General features: G+C 36.4%; 5 protein-coding genes and 1 pseudogene across 5 annotated transcripts; 1 reads left to right on the forward strand and 5 right to left on the reverse strand.

Moving 5' to 3' along the window:
• The first annotated feature begins 105 nt into the window (after nucleotides 1-105).
• On the forward strand, nucleotides 106-10947 carry LOC106921046 (protocadherin Fat 4-like). Its single transcript, XM_088012165.1, has 10 exons — nucleotides 106-349; nucleotides 439-4770; nucleotides 4864-4965; nucleotides 5684-5985; nucleotides 6067-6152; nucleotides 6267-6446; nucleotides 6591-6718; nucleotides 8184-8398; nucleotides 8484-8739; nucleotides 9424-10947. Exons 1-10 carry the CDS (start codon nucleotides 106-108, stop codon nucleotides 10785-10787), a joined length of 7209 nt encoding a protein of 2402 aa, XP_087868291.1. The 3' UTR covers nucleotides 10788-10947.
• A 1501-nt stretch (nucleotides 10948-12448) lies between these two features.
• Nucleotides 12449-13537, reverse strand: LOC106921049 (olfactory receptor 1E16-like). The gene has a single exon (XM_014992478.2). The coding sequence runs from the start codon at nucleotides 13424-13426 to the stop codon at nucleotides 12449-12451; it is 978 nt and encodes a 325-aa protein (XP_014847964.2). The 5' UTR covers nucleotides 13427-13537.
• A 1451-nt stretch (nucleotides 13538-14988) lies between these two features.
• LOC106921047 (olfactory receptor 52N5-like) lies at nucleotides 14989-15924 on the reverse strand. The gene has a single exon (XM_088012166.1). It carries the CDS (start codon nucleotides 15922-15924, stop codon nucleotides 14989-14991), a length of 936 nt encoding a protein of 311 aa, XP_087868292.1.
• Nucleotides 15925-16622: 698 nt separating this feature from the next.
• On the reverse strand, nucleotides 16623-17618 carry LOC148155765 (olfactory receptor 2AT4-like). The gene has a single exon (XM_088012112.1). It carries the CDS (start codon nucleotides 17616-17618, stop codon nucleotides 16623-16625), a length of 996 nt encoding a protein of 331 aa, XP_087868238.1.
• A 1194-nt stretch (nucleotides 17619-18812) lies between these two features.
• LOC148155766 (olfactory receptor 52N5-like) lies at nucleotides 18813-19748 on the reverse strand (annotated as a pseudogene).
• A 695-nt stretch (nucleotides 19749-20443) lies between these two features.
• Nucleotides 20444-21515, reverse strand: LOC148155767 (olfactory receptor 2AT4-like). Its single transcript, XM_088012113.1, has one exon. The coding sequence runs from the start codon at nucleotides 21437-21439 to the stop codon at nucleotides 20444-20446; it is 996 nt and encodes a 331-aa protein (XP_087868239.1). The 5' UTR covers nucleotides 21440-21515.
• Nucleotides 21516-23402: the final 1887 nt, after the last annotated feature.

Below are 23402 nucleotides of genomic sequence, written 5' to 3' on the forward strand. Positions count from 1 at the left end.
GGAGCTGTAACTTGACAAAATGTGGAAAAGGTTTAAAAGCATAACTGTTTCGGATGTCACTGTATACTAAAAAATGTTTTACTTTTTCTTTAAATTAGGTATTTCATGGAAAACCACAATGTGCCATTTGCTATTGAGGAAACGTTCGGAGAACTGCTTACCACTGATTTCTTGGACAGGGAGACTGTAGCCTTTTACACGCTGACAGTGATTGGCACGGATATGCATCCCACACAGCCGCTGTCAAGCTCTGTACTTGTTAATGTCCTGGTTGGTGATATCAATGATCACTGGCCTCAGTTTCTGGACAGCCCCTTTGTGGCTTATGTGCCCACAGAGTTTCCTCCAGGTGAGATGCTTTGCTTCCTTGTGACATTGAAGGTGACACTGTTGAGACTGAGAGCAAAATTTACATATTTTGTTGGTATTTTTCCACAGGCTCAGTTGTTTGTGCAGTGAGAGCAATCGATGAAGACACTGACATGAATGCAGAGCTGCAATACTCTTTATATGGACAAAGTTCAGACCTGTTTTTGATTGATCCGAACAGCGGCACAGTATTCACTTCAAGCTTACTGCAGAGCACGGATGATATTGTCATCAACGTGTATGTAGAAGACGCTGGAGAAAACCCAAAATTTGACATCACTACTATCAGTATCAGGTTTCACAACATTTCTGACTTCCCAGAGATGAATGTGGATGTTCTGAGTTATTCTCTCTTTGAGGACGAGCCAGTGGGAACAGTAGTAGCTGTTATTTCTGCAGCAAGCATCAGAGCTGAACCTGTCTCTTTTTATCTTCCTTCTGGAAACTTTGAAGAGATGTTTCACCTAGACCAATTAGGTGGAGCACTGACAGTTGAGAACCCACTGGATTATGAAAGCAAAAAGGAATTTTCTTTGCTGATAGAAGCCAGAGACTCTGGTTCGCCTCCATTTTCATCATTTTTAGAAATTCACATAAACATCACTGATGTAAATGATAATTTTCCCAAGTTTACCCAGGCTGAATACAGGTGTGAGGTTTATGAAAATTCCCCACCATCTGGAGTTTGTGATGTTCTTGCTCTCGATGCGGATTCTCCCAATTACAGCACAGTATGGTACAACATAACAGAAGGAAATAATGATGAGTTTTTTACACTTGACCCTGAAAATGGTTTGGTAAGCACCATTGTAAGTTTAGATCGAGAAAGCATTCCCTTTTTTAATTTAACAGTTGAGGCTGCAGAACCTGACAACCCCCTTCATACAGACCAAGCAACAGTAATCATTTCTGTTTTGGACAGGAATGATAATGCACCTCGATTCTCTCAGATACATCTTGCAGAAGTCTCTGAAAATGCTCCGATAGGGCACACAGTTCTGCAGATAACCTCAACTGATGATGACGTTGATTCTAATGCAGTAATTAATTATTACATACCTGACCAAAATCAGGATCTCCCTTTTGACATCGAATCCACCACTGGCTGCATCTTTATTAGAAGGTCTCTGGACAGGGAGGCACAGGACCATTATGTCTTGAAAGTAAATGCAAATGATTCAGCATGGAGTGTTAGCACTGATGTCAGTATCTTTGTTTTAGATTTCAATGATAACCGACCAGTATTTTCTAGCAATTTGTATTCAGTTGCTATCCCAGAAACAAAACATTTAGAGATTTTTGTTTTGCAGGTCTTTGCAACAGACACAGATATTGAACAAAACAGTGAGATTGTCTATGTTGTTGAACCTCCAAATGAATTATTTTGGGTAGACGCTTCTTCTGGAGATGTTTTTTCAAAGCAGCCACTCCTTTTACATAATTCTACTTTTGAAATCTATAACTTCACAATTGTTGCATTTGATTGTGGCAGCATTCCTCTGCACAGTAACACTACTGTTACAGTGAGATTAGAACAACTGAACCTCCACCCTCCAAAGTTTTTGCCTTCTCCAGCACTGGTTTCCATTCCATATGACCTATTGGTGGGAACTGAAGTGGCCAAGTTTACTGCAACAGATCTAGACGTCAATAGCGGTGATTATATTAAATATAACGTCAGTGGAGGCAATGCTTCTGATTTCTTCTGGATTCAAGCTGATAATGGAAAGTTATTTTTAAGTCAAACTTTAGAAGAACGTCAAAATGAGTCACTTACGTTATTAGTTGTGGCCAAAGATCAGGACTTTCCTCCTTTGATCTCTGAGACTGAAATCACCTTTGTAATTACTGGGAAAAATCACTTTTCTCCCAGGTTCAGTGAACCAGAAGTCACGTTCTCTGTCCCTGAAGACTTGCCTGTTGGATCAGTGGCTGGGAAAATTCAAGCAGAAGATGGGGATTACGGTCCCAATGGTGTAATTAAATACCTCATTAGTCCTGAAAATCAATATTTTCCAGTCTCCATTGGCGAATTCTCTGGGCTGCTAACACTTACCAGAGAGCTTGACTTTGAAAAAGAAACCAGATATAATCTGCAAATCAAAGCAACAGATGGTGGATGGATAGCTAAATCTGCCTGGATGAATGTAACTCTGATTGTTGTGGATGTAAATGACAATCCACCTGTCTTTTCATTGTCAGAGTATACCACAACAGTGCCTGAAAATTCAAAAGTCAGAACAAAGGTTCTAGATATAAAGGCCACCGATATCGACTCAGGAGTAAATGCACAAATATCCTACTCTTTTATTGCTGGCAGTTTTGATAAATTTGCAATCGATTCAAGAAATGGGAGTATCACTACTTTGGATATCTTTGATTACGAGCAACAGCAGATGTTTGATTTAACAGTCAAAGCTTCAAACACCGCCAGACACAACTTGTTTGGTTTGGCTCATGTTATCATCCACATCCTGGACCTCAATGAATTTAGCCCAACCTTCACAAAAGAAAGTTTTAGCTTTTCAGTATACAAAAATGTTCCTGTTGGAACGTCAATAGGAAAAGTGACGGCCACTGATAACGACAGTGGTCCTGAAGGTGAGGTGTTTTATCTAATGTTTGGCCATGGCAAAAATTTTGGCTTTGACATTGACCCACTTTCTGGAGAGATATATACAAGTCGTAGTTTGAGGGATCAAGGAAACAGTAAAGTAATTTTGAAAGTCTTGGCAAAAAACTCTGGTGTTATTCATGGAACAGACATAGCTGAGACGTCTGTCAATATTAATGTGATTGAGACTAACGATGCACCCTTGTTCACATCCACATGGTACGTGGCAGATGTTAAAGAAGACACCCCAACTGGGACATCTGTGTTAACTGTAAGTGCTTTGGACCAGGACTCTGCACTGAATTGGGATCGATTCATCTTTAGGATTGTAGACGGAAACACAAACTCCTCTTTCTCCATTGATCCACTTAATGGCATTGTGTTAGTAAACTCTGATCTTGACAGGGAACGCTGGCCAGTTTACAATCTCACTGTCACAGCCACCGATCATGGTTCTCCCCCAGCCACTGGGACAACAAACGTCATTGTGAACATAGTTGATGTTAATGACAACGCCCCCCAACTCGTGACAAACAAGATTCAAGTGAAGGAAAATCAACCTGAAGGAACCATAGTTGCCAGATTAAATGCATTTGATATTGATTTACCTCCAAATCAAGGTCCTTTTACTTTTTGGCTATCAAATTTGTCAGCAGAAAGTGCTTTTATTCTCACTCCGGATGGAGTTTTACTCACCAGACGTGTTGTTGATCGGGAGCTTGTCTCTGAATATCGATTACTGGTGGTGGTAAAAGATGCAGGGTTTCCTCTACCACTGTCTTCAACAACAACACTCCACATTAGGGTGGAAGATGAAAACGATAACCCCCCGTTACCACGAAACATCTTTATTGAGGTGAAATATTTTGGCAGTTCTTTTAATGGCGGCATGATAGGCAATGTGCATCCTGAGGATCATGATGAGTCTGATGCATTCCTCTGTTCCATTAGAAGTGGCCCGATTAACATGTTCATGATACCCAATGGTACATGTGAGCTATGGTCATCCCCCTTTCAGGGCGAGGCCACATTCAATGTCACAGTTGAAGCTACAGATCAAGTTCATTTTCCAGTAAATAACAGTATCTATGTGAACTACAAAGGTTTTACAAATGCATCTGTGGACAGTTGTATTTTTTTCTACGTGGCCTCACGTTCAATGGAAAACTTCTTGACCAATAGGTATTTGCGGTTTGTGAAAGCCTTGGATAGTCTGTTCAACCTGCAGGCTTCAAAGACTCATGTTTTTGGAATCAAACATATTGGCATGGAGATACTACTACTTGCAGCAGTGAAAAACTACAATGGGCAATATCTAAGCAGAGAGGTAGCAAGTAGTATATCTGCTGGGCATAAGAAGTTACTGGAGTCCCAAAGCAATATGACAATTTCTCACATCACCAGTGATCCATGCCTCATGAGCCCCTGTCAGAACGGGGCCACATGCAACAAAAACATTTACATCAGCCAGGAGGTTGCTGTCCTGGAAAGCATGGCTGTCATCTTTGTGTCGCCACAGAAAGAGATTTTTAATTGTACCTGTTCGGTCGGGTTCAGCGGTTCACTCTGTGAAGATGACATTGATGAATGTGAGGCGAATCCTTGTCAGAACAACAGCACATGTGAAAACACTGCAGGAAGTTTCCGCTGTCACTGTCAGAGTGGCTTCTCTGGCTCAGTCTGCTCGGCTGATGTGGACGAGTGCCTTAAGGTGAAGTGCCAAAATGGTGGGACGTGTATTCAGTCACAGGAGGGATACCACTGCCAGTGTGCACCTGGATTTGAAGGTAGAATTGATCACAAAAACACGCTTCAACATGTTTCATTGTACTAACCTTAACCAGAATCCTTGCAAAAAGTATGTTTACCTATGTTTGCAGGAGAACGGTGTGAACAGCTCAAAGATCACTGCAGGTCTACACCATGTTTTCAGGGAAGATGCATTAACCTACAAACAGGATTCCTCTGTATCTGTCCCTTTGGTAAGAAAAAACATAAAGGCACATGATGCAAAATAGGAGATTGTTATAGAAACAAGAAAGAAATGTGAGTTAGTAAAAGCTCACAGATTACTATTTACTAATAACAGCTATTGCTTCGTAACAACAAGGTTTTATATCGAAATTGACATGTTTTCTTCTGATATTCTTCTGATATTTTATCTTTTGTTAGTTGAAAGCTTCATTCTTTTCAGATAATCAATCCTTTGATCTATTTTTACAATGACCAATGAATTCTAATCCTTTACTTCATTATTAGAACAGAAGCATGTCTTATTTTTTGCTTCCTTTATTCATTGATCATCAAACATATCCAATCTTGATAACAATAAATGTCACTAACTGCGTTTTAAAAATATGCATTTGCAGATGTAAAAATAGATCATTTTAGTAATATTCTCATACAAATGTTATTTCCATAGAAGAATAAGTGTTTTATGTTATTACTACGTTCCAAGATCACAGTCATTTGTATGACCAAAAATAATGCTTCTGCATTGCGTATTTAACACTGTTAAACACAATCTGATCACTACGCAATCTAGGTCTACAAAGATATTTTAGGCATGCTAAAAGTAGTTTTTAGTATTATTGTACCTTAGCACCAAAATATCTGTTTTTAAAAACATTAAATAACTTCATCAAATTACTAAGTATGTCGATTTTATGATCAAGTTACTGCAATTTATTTTCTTTTCAGGAGTCAGTGGTGTCCATTGTGAGGAACCCAGTTATGGCTTTGAAGAAATGTCCTTTGTGGAGTTTCCCCCACTGGATCGCAGGACTAATTTAATTTATTTTGAGTTTGCAACAGTGCAGAGGGACTCCCTACTCCTGTACAATTCAGGAACATTATCCAGCAGGGAGTTTTTTGCACTGGAGATACTTGACAGCAGAGTCCAACTCTCTTATGACCTTGGCTCCGGACCTGTAAAGTTGCAGACGCATAAGCAAGTTGCAGATGGACATTTTCACAGCGTTACTGTCAGAAGGATTGGGAATGTGAGCTATAGCTATCTACACAATGTTGACCAGTCATAAGTTGATTAAAATATTCACGTGGATCTGTATATTTTTTAACAGATGGGGACTTTGCTTGTGGACAACTGTACAGATGTTGTGAACAATGGACTTTGTTTTTCAGAGTTTGATGGCACTATCTCAGAGAGGTGCCCATAAGTGAATTCTTACAGATGACAATTTTTGTCATTTTCAGCCTTATCTGAACAACCTTAACCTGAGTAAATAATTTCTTAATTTCTTTTCATCTTTGCATCTCTTAGGACTCTTGACGTTGGAAACACAAATATGACATTTGGAGGACTGAGAAGCCTGGAAGTAATTTTGCAACATCCAAGTCCTATAAAAACACATGACTTTGTTGGGTGCATTCGAAATATTCAGATAAATGGCATCTTGCTGAGACCTTCTTCTGGCCTTGCAACTTATAATGTATTCAACAGGTAGTGTTTCATGCATTTAAGATATTATAAATTTACCACCAAATTTGCAATTATGATGCTACACATTTATTTATTTTTTACATTTTGTTGGAATGTGTTTGAATTATTCTCAAGCAACATGTTCTATTTTTCCCTTTAACAAAGGTGTCCTCGAGCAGCAGTGTCAGGATGCAACAGCTCCCCATGCAAGAATGGGGGCGTGTGTCATGACCTTTGGTCTGAATATGTTTGTGAGTGCAAAACTCCCTTTAGAGGAAGAAACTGTGATACAGGTAAATAAATACATAAGTAAATATGGAGAAGTGGATTGACAAGCCAACCAACAATATTTTCTTAAAAACCAGTGTAACAGTTTTAAGCTATTAAATGCTATTTAACAATGTTCATAAATTAATCACGTCCATTATCTGTCAAAAATCATTCTGTAAGATGAATCCTACCACTAACTCTATTTTCTGTTACTCAAAAAAAAAATCCACGAGATTTCTATGAAATCCTTTAAATTATTATTTATTTACAATAAACACTGAAACTAGCAATTTAACAAAATGAATCTGAGTACTGTACTGTCAATCACAGCTATTAACCATCAAGAATTCATATTATAATTCATCACACAATAGCAAATCCTCCACAGAGCGTCTTCGGGGGATTGTTCCAAGACAATCTGCTGTGGATTTGGAGCCACAGCAGATTGTAAAACTCTATGACTGGAGAAGCGCTGTAGTAATTCAGTCTATTTGCCATTTAAGATGCAAGGTTGCTCTGGGTGAGAGCAACTGGGTCAGGCTGGCTGTCAATTCAGGCAGAGATATTGGTTGTTTGGTCATGAGTCTGGGTTTCAGTGGGACCGAACTAGAAATATAAAGCAAAAAAAGAGAGAGCTTATTAGATTTAGCTGACAGATTCACCGTGGTGTAATGACTATTAGCTGACAAATTTCAACTTCATTTGAACTGGGACTAGTTCAGCACTCCATCTACAGTTAGACAGGATGAAAACCTTTCTGACCGTCTTGTAGTATGATATTGATGAAAACTATTTCTTTTTGGGGTAACTAAGTCAGATGGGACTTAAGAGCCAATCAGGTGCAGGTTTAGGATACATACAAGTCTAAGACAACTTAAACCTTAGTCGACTATGTTTGCACTATGTATTTCCCTTAGGAATAATACATTTCTTCTAATAAGCAATCTATCGCTTTAGCCACAGACATTTTCAAGGTTTGACACAATTAATTATCAATATTTAAATTTAAAACCCATAATTTATTATTGCAAAGCCTTATTTACCTAAGAATACTTCGGACACATTATATTTATTGGGAATCAAACAAATACTTTAGCAATACAGCAAGGTCATATCTTCATATTTTTAAGATCTTAAGATGCCACCTGCAGAAATAGGAATGTAAATTTGACTGAACTAGGGTTTATCTGTCAAAAAGATACTTTAAGAGTATTCAAGTTCAAATTCAAAGAAGAGAGGCTTCTCTACAAAACAAATGAGCAGATAAAAAATACTAGGATTGCCATTAATGTCTTAAGGATTTGATCAAGGAAAAAATAAAGGTAAACTGTATTTGTAAAGTGACAAAGAGATCCTGACAATAATTTATAGAGTTTGTCTCTTCATTAAGTCTGATAGCTGGATAGAGCTAATGTGGAGTTACTGCATGTTAGATTTTTCTTTGCGCAATGTTGGGACTGAATATGTTTTCTTACCTTTTTGAAACAGAAATATCTGAAGAACTTGTATTACACTTCAAGGGGATTGATTACATTGAGTATGTCATTAAGGAGCGATTTAAGAGAGACCTTCTGCTTAGAGACCTGCAGGATGGTGCAAAGCAGGAAGACACAACAATGCAAACTGTCATTACTGTCAAGTTCAAAACGAAAGAAGATGGAACCCTGCTCTTTATTCTTGGAAAAGGACATGTTGTGTTGATGGTTTGTAAAAAGTATATTTAATATATGGACATGATATGTCTGAGTATATTAAAAACTCTGACAATCGTTTTTAATTTATTTTCAGGTAAGAGACGGACAACCTGTGTTCACTTCCATTGATCCTTTAGGACATATGTCAGAGTTTACAGTTGAGCTGTTAGTTGCTGATGGTCTTTGGCACATCCTGTCCTTATCGACCAGTGGGAGTAACAATTCACTGTATGTTGATGACAAAATGGTCTTGAACATTACCCAACAAAACATGGACTTAAGACTTTTTAGTTTGGAAAAGATCATTCTTGCTGCTGCTCCACCAAGACAAAGAAAGCTCCAACAGTCAGGTAATCCTATGACTTATTAGGTTGTTTTTTGATTGTTTTTTTTTTGTTTGTTTTTTTTTTTTAACAGTGATTTCTTCATTATATAAACAGTGATTTCTTGCCAGTATCAAGTTGGACTCCTTTTTATTCCTGACTAGTCTTATGCCTTAGTTTCACAAATTCAACTAGGTGTCAGAAAAATCCTCCAGAGATTTTGATCAATATTGATATAGTAGCTCACACAGTTTCTACAGATTTGTCAGTTTGAAATGCCTTGCTGCTGAAATGTGCTATACAAATATAATTTGATTGATTGATTGATTGATTGATTGATTGATTGATTGATTGATTGATTGATCGATACTGGATTGAAGATCCAGTATTTTCCATGTTTTTGAGGCGAATTTTAATGCATCAAAATGCATTCAAATATCTTTTAAGTTATATTTGATATATACAACTAAAGGTAAGAAATTCAATGTAAAGCCATAAAATGCTTTTTTTTTTGTCATTTTACACTGTCAGCCATGATATGCTCAAAATCATTTAAATCTTTCCATTTTGATGCTTCTCTTTGCAAAAGATTTTGAGTTGTTTTTTGTGTTAGACAGTTGAGCAGGTACACTTAATGAAGTTGCCAGTATTGTTTCAAGAGAGGCTTTTCTAGAGTCAACCTGACGTCTCTGAACGTTCTTGTGGTCACAGGATTTAGTGGATGTGTGGAGTATCTGAACGTCAGCGGTCAAATTCTGCCCTTCAGCGGACACAGTTTAATGGTGGAGGTCTGGCCGAGTTCGACTCTCCCGCAGTCCAGCTGCAGCTCTCCAGGTGTCTGCCTCTTCTCACCATGCACTGAAGAGACCACCTTTTTGAGAACATGTCTTTCAGATTGTCAGAACCGGAGGCCGTGCAGACCTGCAACGCGGGACAGGCCATGCATGTGTCTGCAGAATGTCTCCAATCATTTTTGTGATATCTGCATTTCCACTGTCAGTGAAGAGTGCTCAGAGAAACAGCACAGCAGGCCTTTTTGGATTATAGCGGTGGTTCTCCCTCTGATCTCCATCCTGGTGATTGTATGCATGTTTGCAGTTCTGTACAGACTGAAACAGCGGGATTCAGTTGTTAAAAATGAGAACCTTACACATGAAACAGGGCAAGAAACTGAAAACCCAACTATTTGTTTTGATGGCAATCAGTTGCCGAAAGCTGGACTTTCAACCTCAAAAGGGAAACGTCTTGATCGAATAAGTCCATGTCAGTCAGATGAGAAGCTTAATAGTTACGGACAGCTGATGCTTCCGAGTGAGCTGGAGTATTACGAGATCGGCAGCATCTGTAGTGCATTTAATTCTGACAACAACTCACCAAGGCTCAGCTGGCACAAGCATTTATGCAGCACGAAACGTCTTAAAAGTGATTCAAACCAGTGGGGGGATCTGAGGAGGCTGCTAGGTAATTCAAAGAAAGACAATCCTGGTGAACAGAAATGCCCTCCAAAGCATCAAAATATTTCCTCATTTCACAAACAGTCATCGTGTCAGCTTGACGCAGAGCAGCAGAGGCAGAATATGTCCTGTCGTACAAAAGAGTTCCCACAGCCAGAGCTCCTGGAGCCAATGCAGCCACTTAGCTTCGAAGAAATTAGCAAACTGAATGCTCCTCCTGAGCCAGCTTTTTCACATCAAGCGCTTTTAGAGCCTGAACCCCTAGAGTCCACGATGACAACAGAGACCTCATCTGACTGTGAAACAGACAGCACGTTTACTTGCTCTGAGTCTGACTATGACCACTTTAACATCATTACTGGCAAAACATATAGGCATGAGCAGCCATTCCCATCAGAGTGCAGAATAAGCCAGGATGTCTTTGAACTAACATCCTCCTCCACTTTAAGTCAGGATATTTCCAAGACGGATCCCTTTGCTATGTTTGAACAATGGGAAAAAAATGTAAATGTGCTCCTGACTTTTGGAAGCTACGCTGCAGTGTTTGAGGACATTGCAGGTATGCCCATGGAGTTCAGTCACAGCGGTGATATGCAAAGTGATGAGGAAGAAATTATTTGAAAGGTCAGAGCAGATGAAGTAGTTGATATCTGATTCACTATAATTTTCTACTGTATTTAATTATCTAGGACAAAGTTGTCTTTCTGGTCAATCGCAAATAAGTTGTTTTCTTTTTGTAATCTGCATCTTCCAAGCTGCTGATTTTATGAAATATGAAATCCTTCCACCTCTTTCATCTTTTGCTTTTATTACATTCCCATTCTGAATAGTGCATTGTTAAGATATGTAATCCAGCGTTCAACTATATCAAAATGGGTTATATTATTTTCTCTTGCCCTATACATGCAGTCTTACTGTATTTTTTCCTTTATTTAGGGATCATCTGTCTGTGATAGAAAACATGATGCTTGATGAGTGCCCCCCCCCCCGACCCCCCTGACTGGCAGCATATTATAAACCAAATTATTCAGTATCACATTCTGTTTTCAGGTTTTCAGCATCCCAAGGTGAATGAGTCTTCATCAGCTCAGACAAGTTGTTTGGACTGTTCTGCATGATATATAGAGATATTACTGGGTTATTATTGTGATACTTGAGTAGCAGCTGTATAGAGATTTGTGTGTGGTATACACAATGAGCTCATGCTGCTCAATGCAATGATATCCAGTAGAGTGATGAGGATTTTATCTTGAAAGCTTTTCTGATAAAACTTAAATGAAATCATTTTTGAGAAATATGTGACTCCTGTATGTGTTGTTGGCTTTCATTGTATTAAAATGTTAATGTCCACGACAAACTAATTTGCGTATCTCAGTATTCAAATGGAGTAGAAACCAGATACTTTTTGTAGTTTATCAGCCGAAAATAAAGCACGTCACTGAGAAAATGTAATTCTCTACACCAAAAACTCTACATAAATGTTCTTTGTGTGAAAGAAAGCCATAAGAAGCCATTCTTGCACGGCAGTTTTTTTTTTTTTTATATGTTATGAGAATATCCAAATATTATATTGTTTAATTGTAATCTAATACAATGTTTCAGCTGTTACTCCATAAATCCTAAAACAAGCACATTTACTTAAATCTGTAATCTCGTTGGTTCAATAAAACACAGAGGTGGGATAAACCCTGGACAGGCTGTAGGTCTATCACAAGACTCCGGTTTAATGTAAAAAGTGTTACATATATTGTGAATCTGGACTTTTTGAAAAGCATATTGCCAGTTTAACTCCATCTAGTGGTGAATTCAAGGAGAGCTTTAATTAAACCATGCGAGGCAATGTGAGACAGAACTCATTCCTGCAGAAAAGAAAAAAATTTAATACATATATAAATCTTTACAGTCAGAACATTGGAGCAGACAGTATTCTCATTTCAGTCAATTCATCTGACGTACAACGAGGCCAAATTACATCAGAACCTTATGAAATGCACTGCTTACATAATCAACCACAAAAGCATATTTTAAAAGGACATAGAGAATTAATGTTTTAATTTCATGAAAAAAAGATCTGTCTTTAAATCATCTAAAGCATATTCACGTTCAGTCTTTACATTTAAAACATTTTTTATGTTTGCAAATGGTTTTCTTGTTTCTTTTTTAAAATAATTTAGCTAAACACAGGATGTATGTGCTACCTGCCAAACTCCTTGTATAACTTATAAGCAAACAAACAACAACAAAAAAAAAACTTATGTAGCAAATCTATATGTGTTTGCTCGTCACAAGTTTGGTCTCATTTGAAATGCAAGATTTATTTTCCTATTGCTGAATCTCTGGGTCAAAGCGTTTTTGATTTCCATCGTTTTCAAGCAGTATATCACAGGGTTGACTGCTGGAGGTATGAGGCTGTACAACATTGTTATAACAATACGAACATCAGGGCTAAATTTGATTCCCAAAGTATCAGTAATATATAAAATACATCTTGGCACATAATATAGACAGGTAATGAAGAGTTGAGGGGCACATGTGGACAGGAATTTGTAATCCCTCCCAGAGGCAGACATTTTCACAACAGCCATAATGATAGAAAAGTAAGAAATAATTATAAATGTTAAAGGAACCAAGAGAGTGATCATAGCATTTGCAAATGCAACCATTTTTACATATGCAACATCATCCCCACATGCCAGCTTGGTGATGGAAATATGATCACAGTAGCACTGCATGATGGTATTAAGGTCACAGTAGGGCAACGTCAGGGCAAGTAGCACAAGTCCCATAATCCGTATAAAAGTCAGAAACCAGCACAAGCTGCAACAAATAGAAATGTTTTTGTTTGTAAATAAAACTGGATATTTGAATGGAAAACAAACAGCAACAAAGCGATCCAAAGCCATCATCAGCAAAATTAACGACTGAATCGCTCCCAGAGAGTGAACAAAATACATCTGTGCAAAGCAAACTCCAAACGAGCACATCATATCATTCCACCAATATCTGGCGATGATCTTTGGGAGTGTTACAATGCCAAAGAACAGGTCTGTCATTGCAAGGTTTAAAAAGATCATGTACGTTGGCTTGTGGAGAGTCCGCTCACAAATGATGACAGCTAGAATAAAAACATTTCCGAATACAATAGCAATAAAAACAAGTAAGAGAACAAACGATACTATGCCATAGTACTCTGGTGGAAGTCCAGGGAAGCCAATGATCATAAACTCTTTCACATTTGTAACGTTTCTGTATTTGATCATTTATACAACGAAAGGGGGAAAAAATGTTAAACAGAATTAAAATGAAACAGACCTTCAGTTGGAATTAAAATGCCACAATAAAAACCACTTCAGTTCAGCAGTAAGCTTGGCAATCACAAAAGAAATAGTTTGTTTTTCTTTCTAGAATATTCTACAACTGAACTAATTCCTCTGTATGTTATTTGTAGAGATCATCTTTTTGCCTCGAACAGAACCTTGATTCCTTCAAGTGATGTAACCCTGCAGTTGCACCTGCTGATCCTATGTTTCTATTTAAAGCTTTTCAGCAGACTTTTCTGATGACGTCCATGGAAAAGAAAACTCTGAGGAGCAATATTCCCAAAGAGTCAACATCTTCAAGCATATGTCATTTAAAAAACTGTTTTGAATGGAATTGGTTGTTTGTGATTTGTCAAAACGTTTAATTTGTTCAAAGATGAATCAATCTCTTATGCCTCAACAGCAGTTGGAAAACACTTAATTTTTCTGTTTTCTCAAAAGAACAGATGTATCTTCTGTTAAAATCAGCAAAAGAAAATTTGTTAAAACATATATTACCCAAATGTATTTGGAAATATTGTGTATGTTTCTCTGTAGTATAGTGCAGCAATAAACTGTGGTCAAGTATTTCTCATAAAATTATTTATTAAAAGTTGGAACATGCCAGAACAACTGGAAACTATCTTAATTTTTCAATCATGTGCTATGTATCTGTAAAAATCTGACCCTGGAAAAAATAAAACCTCCATTAATTTGACACTATTGTCCTGAGAAATTTTGCACTCATAATATATTTCTACCACCTGAATATAGTTTTTAACTACAAGTAGATTTATTGTTCATACATGTTAAACAAAGTTATAAAGAGAAATAGAAATAATAAATTCACTTTACAATTTGCAGTTGAAATTATCTATATATGGTTTATTTTAGGGTTAATACATTTTATAAATTGACAACAGACTAAAAAAATAGAATAAAAGCAAAAATCAAGAGTTAAATTTTCATTAAAGCAAATCCTTTTGACAAAATAAAACTTCAACTTGACTGAAGTAAGTAGAGCTCTTTCAGTCTCCCAGCTACATCTGTAAAAAGTCTTTGTTCTGCTGTCTTCTTCTGTTAAAATTTAACCAGCCTTTGTTGCTATTGTTACGACTGGCTCAGGGTCGTAACAAAAACATGAACCATGCCGTGGTTAAAGTGCACAAAAATAAGTCTTTATTAACAAAACCACCATGGATTGTGGAAATCAGCATCAGTGGTGTAATGTAAATGCTTGGATGTGTTGTATGAATGCATATGGAGATGTTGTAGTGCCAAAACAAAGACAAAATCAAAGGTGCAACAAAAGGGAAACTGAAGCCGGGCCACCAAACATCTCCAACAGCAGAGTGGACGCTGCGGGCGACCAGCGACACTGAAGTCGGGGACAGCCAGGTTAAAATACTCTGCACGCCCAATCACCAGATCCGAGTCACCTGCAAAGGGGAGGAGCAAAACAACGGACACCAAGACACCTGCAAAACAGCCCACAAGGCCCAGGGCCGTAACACTATATTAGTTCATTTGGTAAAAAGCTTTATTTTTAAGCTTTCTTTGATGTCCTTTGTTTTGAAGCAGTATATTATGGGGTTGACAAGAGCAGGTAAAAGACTATACAGCATTACAACAACAATTCGAACTGAAGCATTGAACGTGTATCCTACAAAGTTAGCCAAGTAAACAAAGCACCTTGGCAGATAATAAAGGCAGATGATCATTAGCTGAGGTGTGCAAGTCGACCAAGCCCTAATGCGTCCTTTAGAGGACGATATTTTCAAAAGAGAAAAGATGATTATAAAATAGGACAGAACAATAAATCCCAGAGGTAACAACAAGCTGAACATGGCAAGACTCAATCCCAGAACTGTTGAACTTTGTATATTCTCACATCCAAGGTTAATTATTGATAAATGGTCACAGTAGCAGTGAACAATGATATTTGAATTACAAAAAGGTAGACTCAAAGCATCAAAAACTACGCCAAACATCCACGAAATCGGCATAAACCATGATATTCCACAAAGCGCAGAAACAGTCGTATTTGTGAAAAGTGAATTGTAGCGCAGAGGAGAACAAATTGCAATGAAGCGATCCAGCGCCATCACCATCAGAATGAAAGAATGAGTTGCTCCTAAAAAGTGAACAAAGTACATTTGGGCAAAACAACTGTAAAATGATACAATTCTGTCATTAAACCAATATAAAGATATTGTCTTTGGTAGCGTTACTGTTCCAAACATTACATCACTTAGTGCCAAGTGGCAAAAGATGACATATGAGGGTTTGTGAAGAGACCTTTCATATCTAACAAAGACTAAAATAAAAATGTTTCCAGCTGCTGTAGCTAAATAAAGCAGGAAAAGTGTAGCTGAAACGGGGCCATAATACTTTGGCACAAGACCTGGAAATCCAGTGATAAAAAAGTTTTTTATCGTTGTTACATTAGTGTACAACATATTCCTTGTGATTACAACAGTAGAAACAGTGACTAAATATCAAACACAAATGTCAAAGCTGAAAACTGCTAGTTATAGAAAACACTAATTTTAATCTAATATAGCTGTTTCAGCTGTTACTCCATAATTTCTAAAAGAAGCACATTTACTTAAATCTGTATTTTCATTGGTTCAATAAAGCACAGAGGTGGGATAAACCCTGGACAGGCTGTAGGTCTATCACAAGTCTCCAGGTTAATGTAAAAAGGGCTAAATGTATTGTGAATCTGGACTTTTTGAAAAGCATATTGCCAGTTTAACTCCATCTAGTGGTTAAATCAAGGAGAGTTTTAATTAAACCATGCGAGGCAATGTGAGACAGAACTCATTCCTGCAGAAAAGAAAAATATTTAATACATATAAAAATCTTTACAATCAGAACATTGGAGCAGACAGTATTCTCATTTCAGTCAATTCATCTGACGTACAACGAGGCCAAATTACATCAGAACCTTATGAAATGTACTGCTGACATAATCAACTAGAAAAGCATATTTTAGAAGAACATAGATAATTAATAATAGCACAAAGTTTAAATTTAAGAAAAAAAGAAGATCTGTCTTTAAATCATCTAAAGAATATAACTTTTATAACTTATAAGCAAACAAACAAAAATAAATTAATGAACTAAAACCAACATTCAACTTTATGTAGCAAATCTATGTGTGTTTACTCATCACAAGTTTGGTCTCATTTTGAAATGCAAGATTTATTTTCCTATTATTGAATCTCTGGGTCAAAGCATTTTTGATTTCCATCGTTTTCAAGCAGTATATCACAGGGTTGACGGCTGGAGGTATGAGGCTGTACAACATTGTTATAACAATACGAACATCAAGGCTAAATTTGATTCCCAAATTATCAGTGATATATACAATACATCTTGGCACGTAATATAGACAGGTAATGAAGAGTTGAGGGGCACATGTAGACAGGAATTTGTAATCCCTCCCAGAGGCAGACATTTTCACAACAGCCATAATGATAGAAAAGTAAGAAATAATTACAAATGTTAAAGGAACTAAGAGAGTGATCATAGCATTTGCAAATGCAACCATTTTTACATATGCAACATCATCCCCACATGCCAGCTTGGTGATGGAAATATGATCACAGTAGCACTGCATGATGGTATTAAGGTCACAGTAGGGCAACGTCAGGGCATGTAGCACAAGTCCCATAATCCGTATAAAAGTCAGAAACCAGCACAAGCTGCAACAAATAGAAATGTTTTTGTTTGTAAATAAAACTGGATATTTGAATGGAAAACAAACAGCAACAAAGCGATCCAAAGCCATCATCAGCAAAATTAACGACTGAATCGCTCCCAGAGAGTGAACAAAATACATCTGTGCAAAGCAAACTCCAAACGAGCACATCATATCATTCCACCAATATCTGGCGATGATCTTTGGGAGTGTTACAATGCCAAAGAACAGGTCTGTCATTGCAAGGTTTAAAAAGATCATGTATGTTGGCTTGTGGAGAGTCCGCTCACATATGATGACAGCTAGAATAAAAACATTTCCAAATACAATAGCAATAAAAACAAGTAAGAGAACAAACGATACTATGCCATAGTACTCTGGTGGAAGTCCAGGGAAGCCAACGATCATAAACTCTTTCACATTTGTAACGTTTCTGTATTTGATCATTTATACAAAGAAGGGAAAAAATGTTAAACAGAATTAAAATGAAACAGACCTTCAGTTGGAATTAAAAAGCCACAATAAAAACCACTTCAGTTCAGCAGTAAGCTTGGCAATCACAAAATAAATAGTTTGTTTTTCTTTCTAGAATATTCTACAAGTGAACTAATTCCTCTGTATGTTATTTGTAGAGATCATCTTTTGCCTCAAACAGAACCTTGATTCCTTCAGGTGATGTAACCCTGCAGTTGCACCTGCTGATCCTGTGTTTCTATTTAAAGCTTCTCAGCAGACTTTTCTGATGACGTCCATGGAAAAGAAAACTCTGAGGAGCAATATTCCCAAAGAGTCAACATCTTCAAGCATATGTCATTTAAAAAACTATTTTGAATGGAATTGGTTGTTTGTGATTTGTCAAAATCTCTGTAATATTAAGGAAACGTTTAATTTGTTCAAACAAAGATGAAGCAATCTCTTACACCTGAACCGCAGTTGGAAAACAACACTTAATTTTTCTGTTTTCTCAAAAGAACAGATATATCTTCTGTTAAAATCAGCAAAAGAAAATTTGTTAAAACATATATTACCCAATGTATTTGGAAATATTGTGTATGTTTCTCTGTAGTATACTGCAGCAATAAACTGTGGTCAAGTATTTGTTAAAGAAATATTTAGCAAAAGTCAGAACATGCAATAACAACTGGAAACTGGGTTCTGACAAACTATTTTAATTTTTCAACCATGTGACATGTATCTGTAAAAATCTGACCCTGGAAAAAAATAAAACCTCCATTAATTTGACACTATTGTTGTCTTGAGAAATTTTGCACTCATAATATATTTCTACCACCTGAATATAGTTTTTAACCACATGTAGATTTATTGTTCATACATGTTAAACAAAGTTATAAAGAGAAATAGAAATAATAAATTCACTTTACAATTTGCAGTTGAAATTATCTATATATGGTTTATTTTAGGGTTAATACATTTTATAAAATGACAACAGACTAAATAAATAGAATAAAAGCAAAAATCAAGAGTTAAATTTTCATTAAAGGAAATCCTTTTGACAAAATAAAACTTCAACTTGACTGAAGTAAGTAGAGCTCTTTCAGTCTCCCAGCTACATCTGTAAAAAGTCTTTGTTCTGCTGTCTTCTTCTGTTAAAATTTAACCAGCCTTTGTTGCTATATTAGTTCATTTGGTAAAAAGCTTCATTTTTAAGCTTTCTTTGATGTCCTTTGTTTTGAAGCAGTATATTATCGGGTTGACAAGAGCAGGTAAAAGACTATACAGCATTACAACAACAATTCGAACTGAAGCATTGAACGTGTATCCTACAAAGTTAGCCAAGTAAACAAAGCACCTTGGCAGATAATAAAGGCAGATGATCATTAGCTGAGGTGTGCAAGTCGACCAAGCCCTAATGCGTCCTTTAGAGGACAATATTTTCAAAAGAGAAAAGATGATTATAAAATAGGACAGAACAATAAATCCCAGAGGTATCAACAAGCTGAACATGGCAAGACTCAATCCCAGAACTGTTGAACTTCGTATATTCTCACATCCAAGGTTAATTATTGATAAATGGTCACAGTAGCAGTGAACAATGATATTTGAATTACAAAAAGGTAGACTCAGAGCATCAAAAACTACGCCAAACATCCACGAAATCGGCATAAACCATGATATTCCACAAAGCGCAGAAACAGTCGTATTTGTGAAAAGTGAATTGTAGCGCAGAGGAGAACGAATTGCAATGAAGCGATCCAGCGCCATCACCATCAGAATGAAAGAATGAGTTGCTCCTAAAAAGTGAACAAAGTACATTTGGGCAAAACAACTGTAAAATGATACAATTCTGTCATTAAATCAATATAAAGATATTGTCTTTGGTAGCGTTACTGTTCCAAACATTACGTCACTTAGTGCCAAGTGGCAAAAGATGACATATGAGGGTTTGTGAAGAGACCTTTCATATCTAACAAAGACTAAAATAAAAATGTTTCCAGCTGCTGTAGCCAAATAAAGCAGGAAAAGCGTAGCTGAAACGGGGCCATAATACTTTGGCACAAGACCTGGAAATCCAGTGATAAAAAAGTTTTTTATCGTTGTTACATTAGTGTACAACATAATCCTTGTGATTACATTAGAAACAGTGACTAAATATCAAACACAAATGTCAAAGCAGAAAACTGCTAGTTATAGAAAACACTAATTTTAATCTAATACAGCTGTTTCAGCTGTTACTCCATAATTTCTAAAAGAAGCACATTTACTTAAATCTGTATTTTCATTGGTTCAATAAAGCACAGAGGTGGGTAAACCCTGGAAAGGCTGTAGGTCTATCACAAGTCTCCAGGTTAATGCAAAAAGGGCTAAATGTATTGTGAATCTGGACTTTTTGAAAAGCATATTGCCAGTTTAACTCCATCTAGTGGTTAAATCAAAGAGAGTTTTAATTAAACCATGCGAGGAAATGTGAGACAGAACTCATTCCTGCAGAAAAGAAAAATATTTAATACATATATAAATCTTTACAATCAGAACATTGGAGCAGACAGTATTCTCATTTCAGTCAATTCATCTGATGTACAACGAGGCCAAATTACATCAGAACCTTATGAAATGTACTGCTGACATAATCAACTAGAAAAGCATATTTTAAAAGAACATAGATAATTAATAATAGCACAAAGTTTTAATTTCAGAAAAAAAGAAGATCTGTCTTTAAATCATCTAAAGAATTTAACTTTTATAACTTATAAGCAAACAAACAAAAAGAAAATTAATGAACTAAAACCAACATTCAACTTTATGTAGCAAATCTATATGTGTTTACTCATCACAAGTTTGGTCTCATTTTGAAATGCAAGATTTATTTTCCTATTACTGAATCTCTGGGTCAAAGCGTTTTTGATTTCCATAGTTTTCAAGCAGTATATCACAGGGTTGACGGCTGCAGGTATGAGGCTGTACAACATTGTAATGATAATACGAGCATCAAGACTAAATTTGATTCCCAAATTATCAGTGATATATACAATACATCTTGGCATGTAATATAGACAGGTAATGAAGAGTTGAGGGGCACATGTAGACAGGAATTTGTAATCCCTCCCAGAGACAGACATTTTCACAACAGCCATAATGATAGAAAAGTAAGAAATAATTATAAATGTTAAAGGAACCAAGAGAGTGATCATAGCATTTGCAAATGCAACAATTTTTACATATGCAACATCATCCCCACATCCCAGCTTGGTGATGGAATTATGATCACAGTAGCACTGCATGATGGTATTAAGGTCACAGTAGGGCAACGTCAGGGCATGTAGCACAAGTCCCATCATCTGTATAAAAGTCAGAAACCAGCACAAGCCGCAACAAATAGAAATGTTTTTGTTTGTAAATAAAACTGGATATTTGAATGGAAAACAAACAGCAACAAAGCGATCCAAAGCCATCATCAGCAAAATTAACGAGTGAATCACTCCCAGAGAGTGAACAAAATACATCTGTGCAAAGCAAACTCCAAACGAGCACATCATATCATTCCACCAATATCTGGCGATGATTTTTGGGAGTGTTACAATGCCAAAGAACAGGTCTGTCATTGCAAGGTTTAAAAAGATCATGTACGTTGGCTTGTGGAGAGTCCGCTCACATATGATGACAGCTAGAATAAAAACATTTCCAAATACAATAGCAATAAAAACAAGTAAGAGAACAAACGATACTATGCCATAGTACTCTGGTGGAAGTCCAGGGAAGCCAATGATCATAAACTCTTTCACATTTGTAACGTTTCTGTATTTGATCATTTATACAAAGAAAGGGGAAAAAATGTTAAAGAGAATTAAAATGAAACAGACCTTCAGTTGGAATTAAAAAGCCACAATAAAAACCACCTCAGTTCAGCAGTAAGCTTGGCAATCACAAAAGAAATAGTTCAAAATATTTCTAGAATATTTAACAAGTGAACTAATTCTTCTGTATGTTATTTGTAGAGATCATCTTTTTGCCTCGAACAGAACCTTGATTCCTTCAAGTGAGGTAACCCTGCAGTTGCACCTGCTGATCCTGTCTCTCTATTTAAAGCTTTTCAGCAGACTTTTCTGATGACATCCATGGAAAAGAAAACTCTGAGGAGCAATATTCCCAAAGAGTCAAGGAGTATTTTAGCTTATGTCATTTAAAAAACTATTTTGAATGGAATTGGTTGTTTGTGATTTGTCTTAAATTATGTTTAATATTAGGGAAATGTTTAATTTGTTCAAACAAAGATGAATCAATCTCTTACACCTGAACCGCAGTTGGAAAACAACACGTAATTTGACTGCATCTCCCTTTTTCGCAAAGGACGGATGCATCTTCTGTTAAAATCAGCAAAAGAAAATTTGTTAAAACATATAATACCCAAATGTATTTGGAAAATATTGTATAGGTTTCTCTATAGTATAGTGCAGCAATAAACTGTGGTCAAGTATTTGTTAAAGAAATATTTATTAAAAGTCAGAACATGCCAGAACAACTGGAAACTGGGCTCTCTCACAGTATTTTTCTCTTTTGATGTCTTAGCAAGTTTAATGCAAAGTAAATAACAGCCTGACATCTGAAGTTGAAAATGATTTCTACAATAAATTATAATTTATTACATTTTCCTCAGGATCTACTAACCTGTTATAATGTTGAATATGCTTAAATCGTATAAAATACTTTGGAAGGCAACAATAGCATAAAAGTTAATATTAGTTACATATATTTAAAACTAACTTTCAAATAGATGAAGTGAAGTAAAGAGAGCTGGGTGAAATGAACACAAAATAATAAGATCTACTGCAAGCATACAACTTTTACAAACTACTGAACTAGGGTCTTGTCTTCACATGAATCCCTTTAAACTTCCTTCACTGACTAACAGCTGTCGTTTACTTACCTATTCCATTAACTTAGCTCACATTTTCTATTTAAATGTTTCTTATTGGTCTGATAAAATATTCAAATTTTAAATATTGTACTTTCATTAGCTACAAGGGGAAAATCATCATAATAAACAAAAATGAAGGCTTGAAAACACTGGTTTGTGTGTATTTAATGTATAAAAATATTTTTCATTTTGTGAATTTAGATAATGAAATAAACTTTTCAAAATAAGCAAATTATTCTCATCTCTCAGCTGAGCACACGTAGACGGGTGAAAAACAAGTTATTAGTAAAAAAAAATAAAGCACAGTAATTAAGAAAATAGGCACCCCAACATAATTTTTAATTTCGTATCTTTAATTTCTCGTTGTCATTAGTTCTTTATTGTTATTTCAGTTAGCACTATGCATATGCACTTCCACACACAACCGCTAGGGTCGCTGCCGCGTTGGTGGCACAGAGAAGATTTAGCACGCAAGACGAATAAATCTTCCGGTTGAATGTGACGAAAACTCAACGTGTGTCTCGTCTTTCTCATATCACAGGTCAGTAGAAATATGGTTTTATGCATATATATTAGTACTCTTGTTAGAGTTGAAAAGGTTCTTGAATCGAATGTCAACTAATGAGTCACAGTGTTCGTTTTGTGATTGTTATCGTGTACAAAAACGGGACTTGTTCTGAGGGCTAATTGGAGCTAATGCTAGCGGACTTCTAGTGTGACATAGCTGAGGAGCTAGATGAAGGACTGCGGAGTTTATTTGAACTTGTGTTTTGCACTTTTTGAGAGAGTTCTCACTCAAAAGACATTATTTTGGTTTCGTTATTGTATTTTATGTGATGCTTTTTATGGGTTTGTTG

This window comes from Poecilia mexicana, unplaced genomic scaffold (assembly GCF_051168715.1).
Source record: "Poecilia mexicana isolate PSO_F unplaced genomic scaffold, ASM5116871v1 scaffold_13, whole genome shotgun sequence".
NCBI lineage: Eukaryota > Metazoa > Chordata > Actinopteri > Cyprinodontiformes > Poeciliidae > Poecilia > Poecilia mexicana.

What these genes read in the sequence shown, in the direction of transcription:
- LOC106921046 (XM_088012165.1), top strand. Translation starts at nt 106, where the DNA reads ATGGAAAACCACAATGTGCCATTTGCTATTGAGGAAACGTTCGGAGAA. An exon ending in GTGTGCACCTGGATTTGAAG is followed by an intron (nt 4,771 to 4,863) that starts GTAGAATTGATC and finishes CTATGTTTGCAG; the next exon opens with GAGAACGGTGTGAACAGCTC. An exon ending in AAGAAAGCTCCAACAGTCAG is followed by an intron (nt 8,740 to 9,423) that starts GTAATCCTATGA and finishes TTGTGGTCACAG; the next exon opens with GATTTAGTGGATGTGTGGAG.
- LOC106921049 (XM_014992478.2), bottom strand. Translation starts at nt 13,426, where the DNA reads ATGATCAAATACAGAAACGTTACAAATGTGAAAGAGTTTATGATCATT.
- LOC106921047 (XM_088012166.1), bottom strand. Translation starts at nt 15,924, where the DNA reads ATGTTGTACACTAATGTAACAACGATAAAAAACTTTTTTATCACTGGA.
- LOC148155765 (XM_088012112.1), bottom strand. Translation starts at nt 17,618, where the DNA reads ATGATCAAATACAGAAACGTTACAAATGTGAAAGAGTTTATGATCGTT.
- LOC148155767 (XM_088012113.1), bottom strand. Translation starts at nt 21,439, where the DNA reads ATGATCAAATACAGAAACGTTACAAATGTGAAAGAGTTTATGATCATT.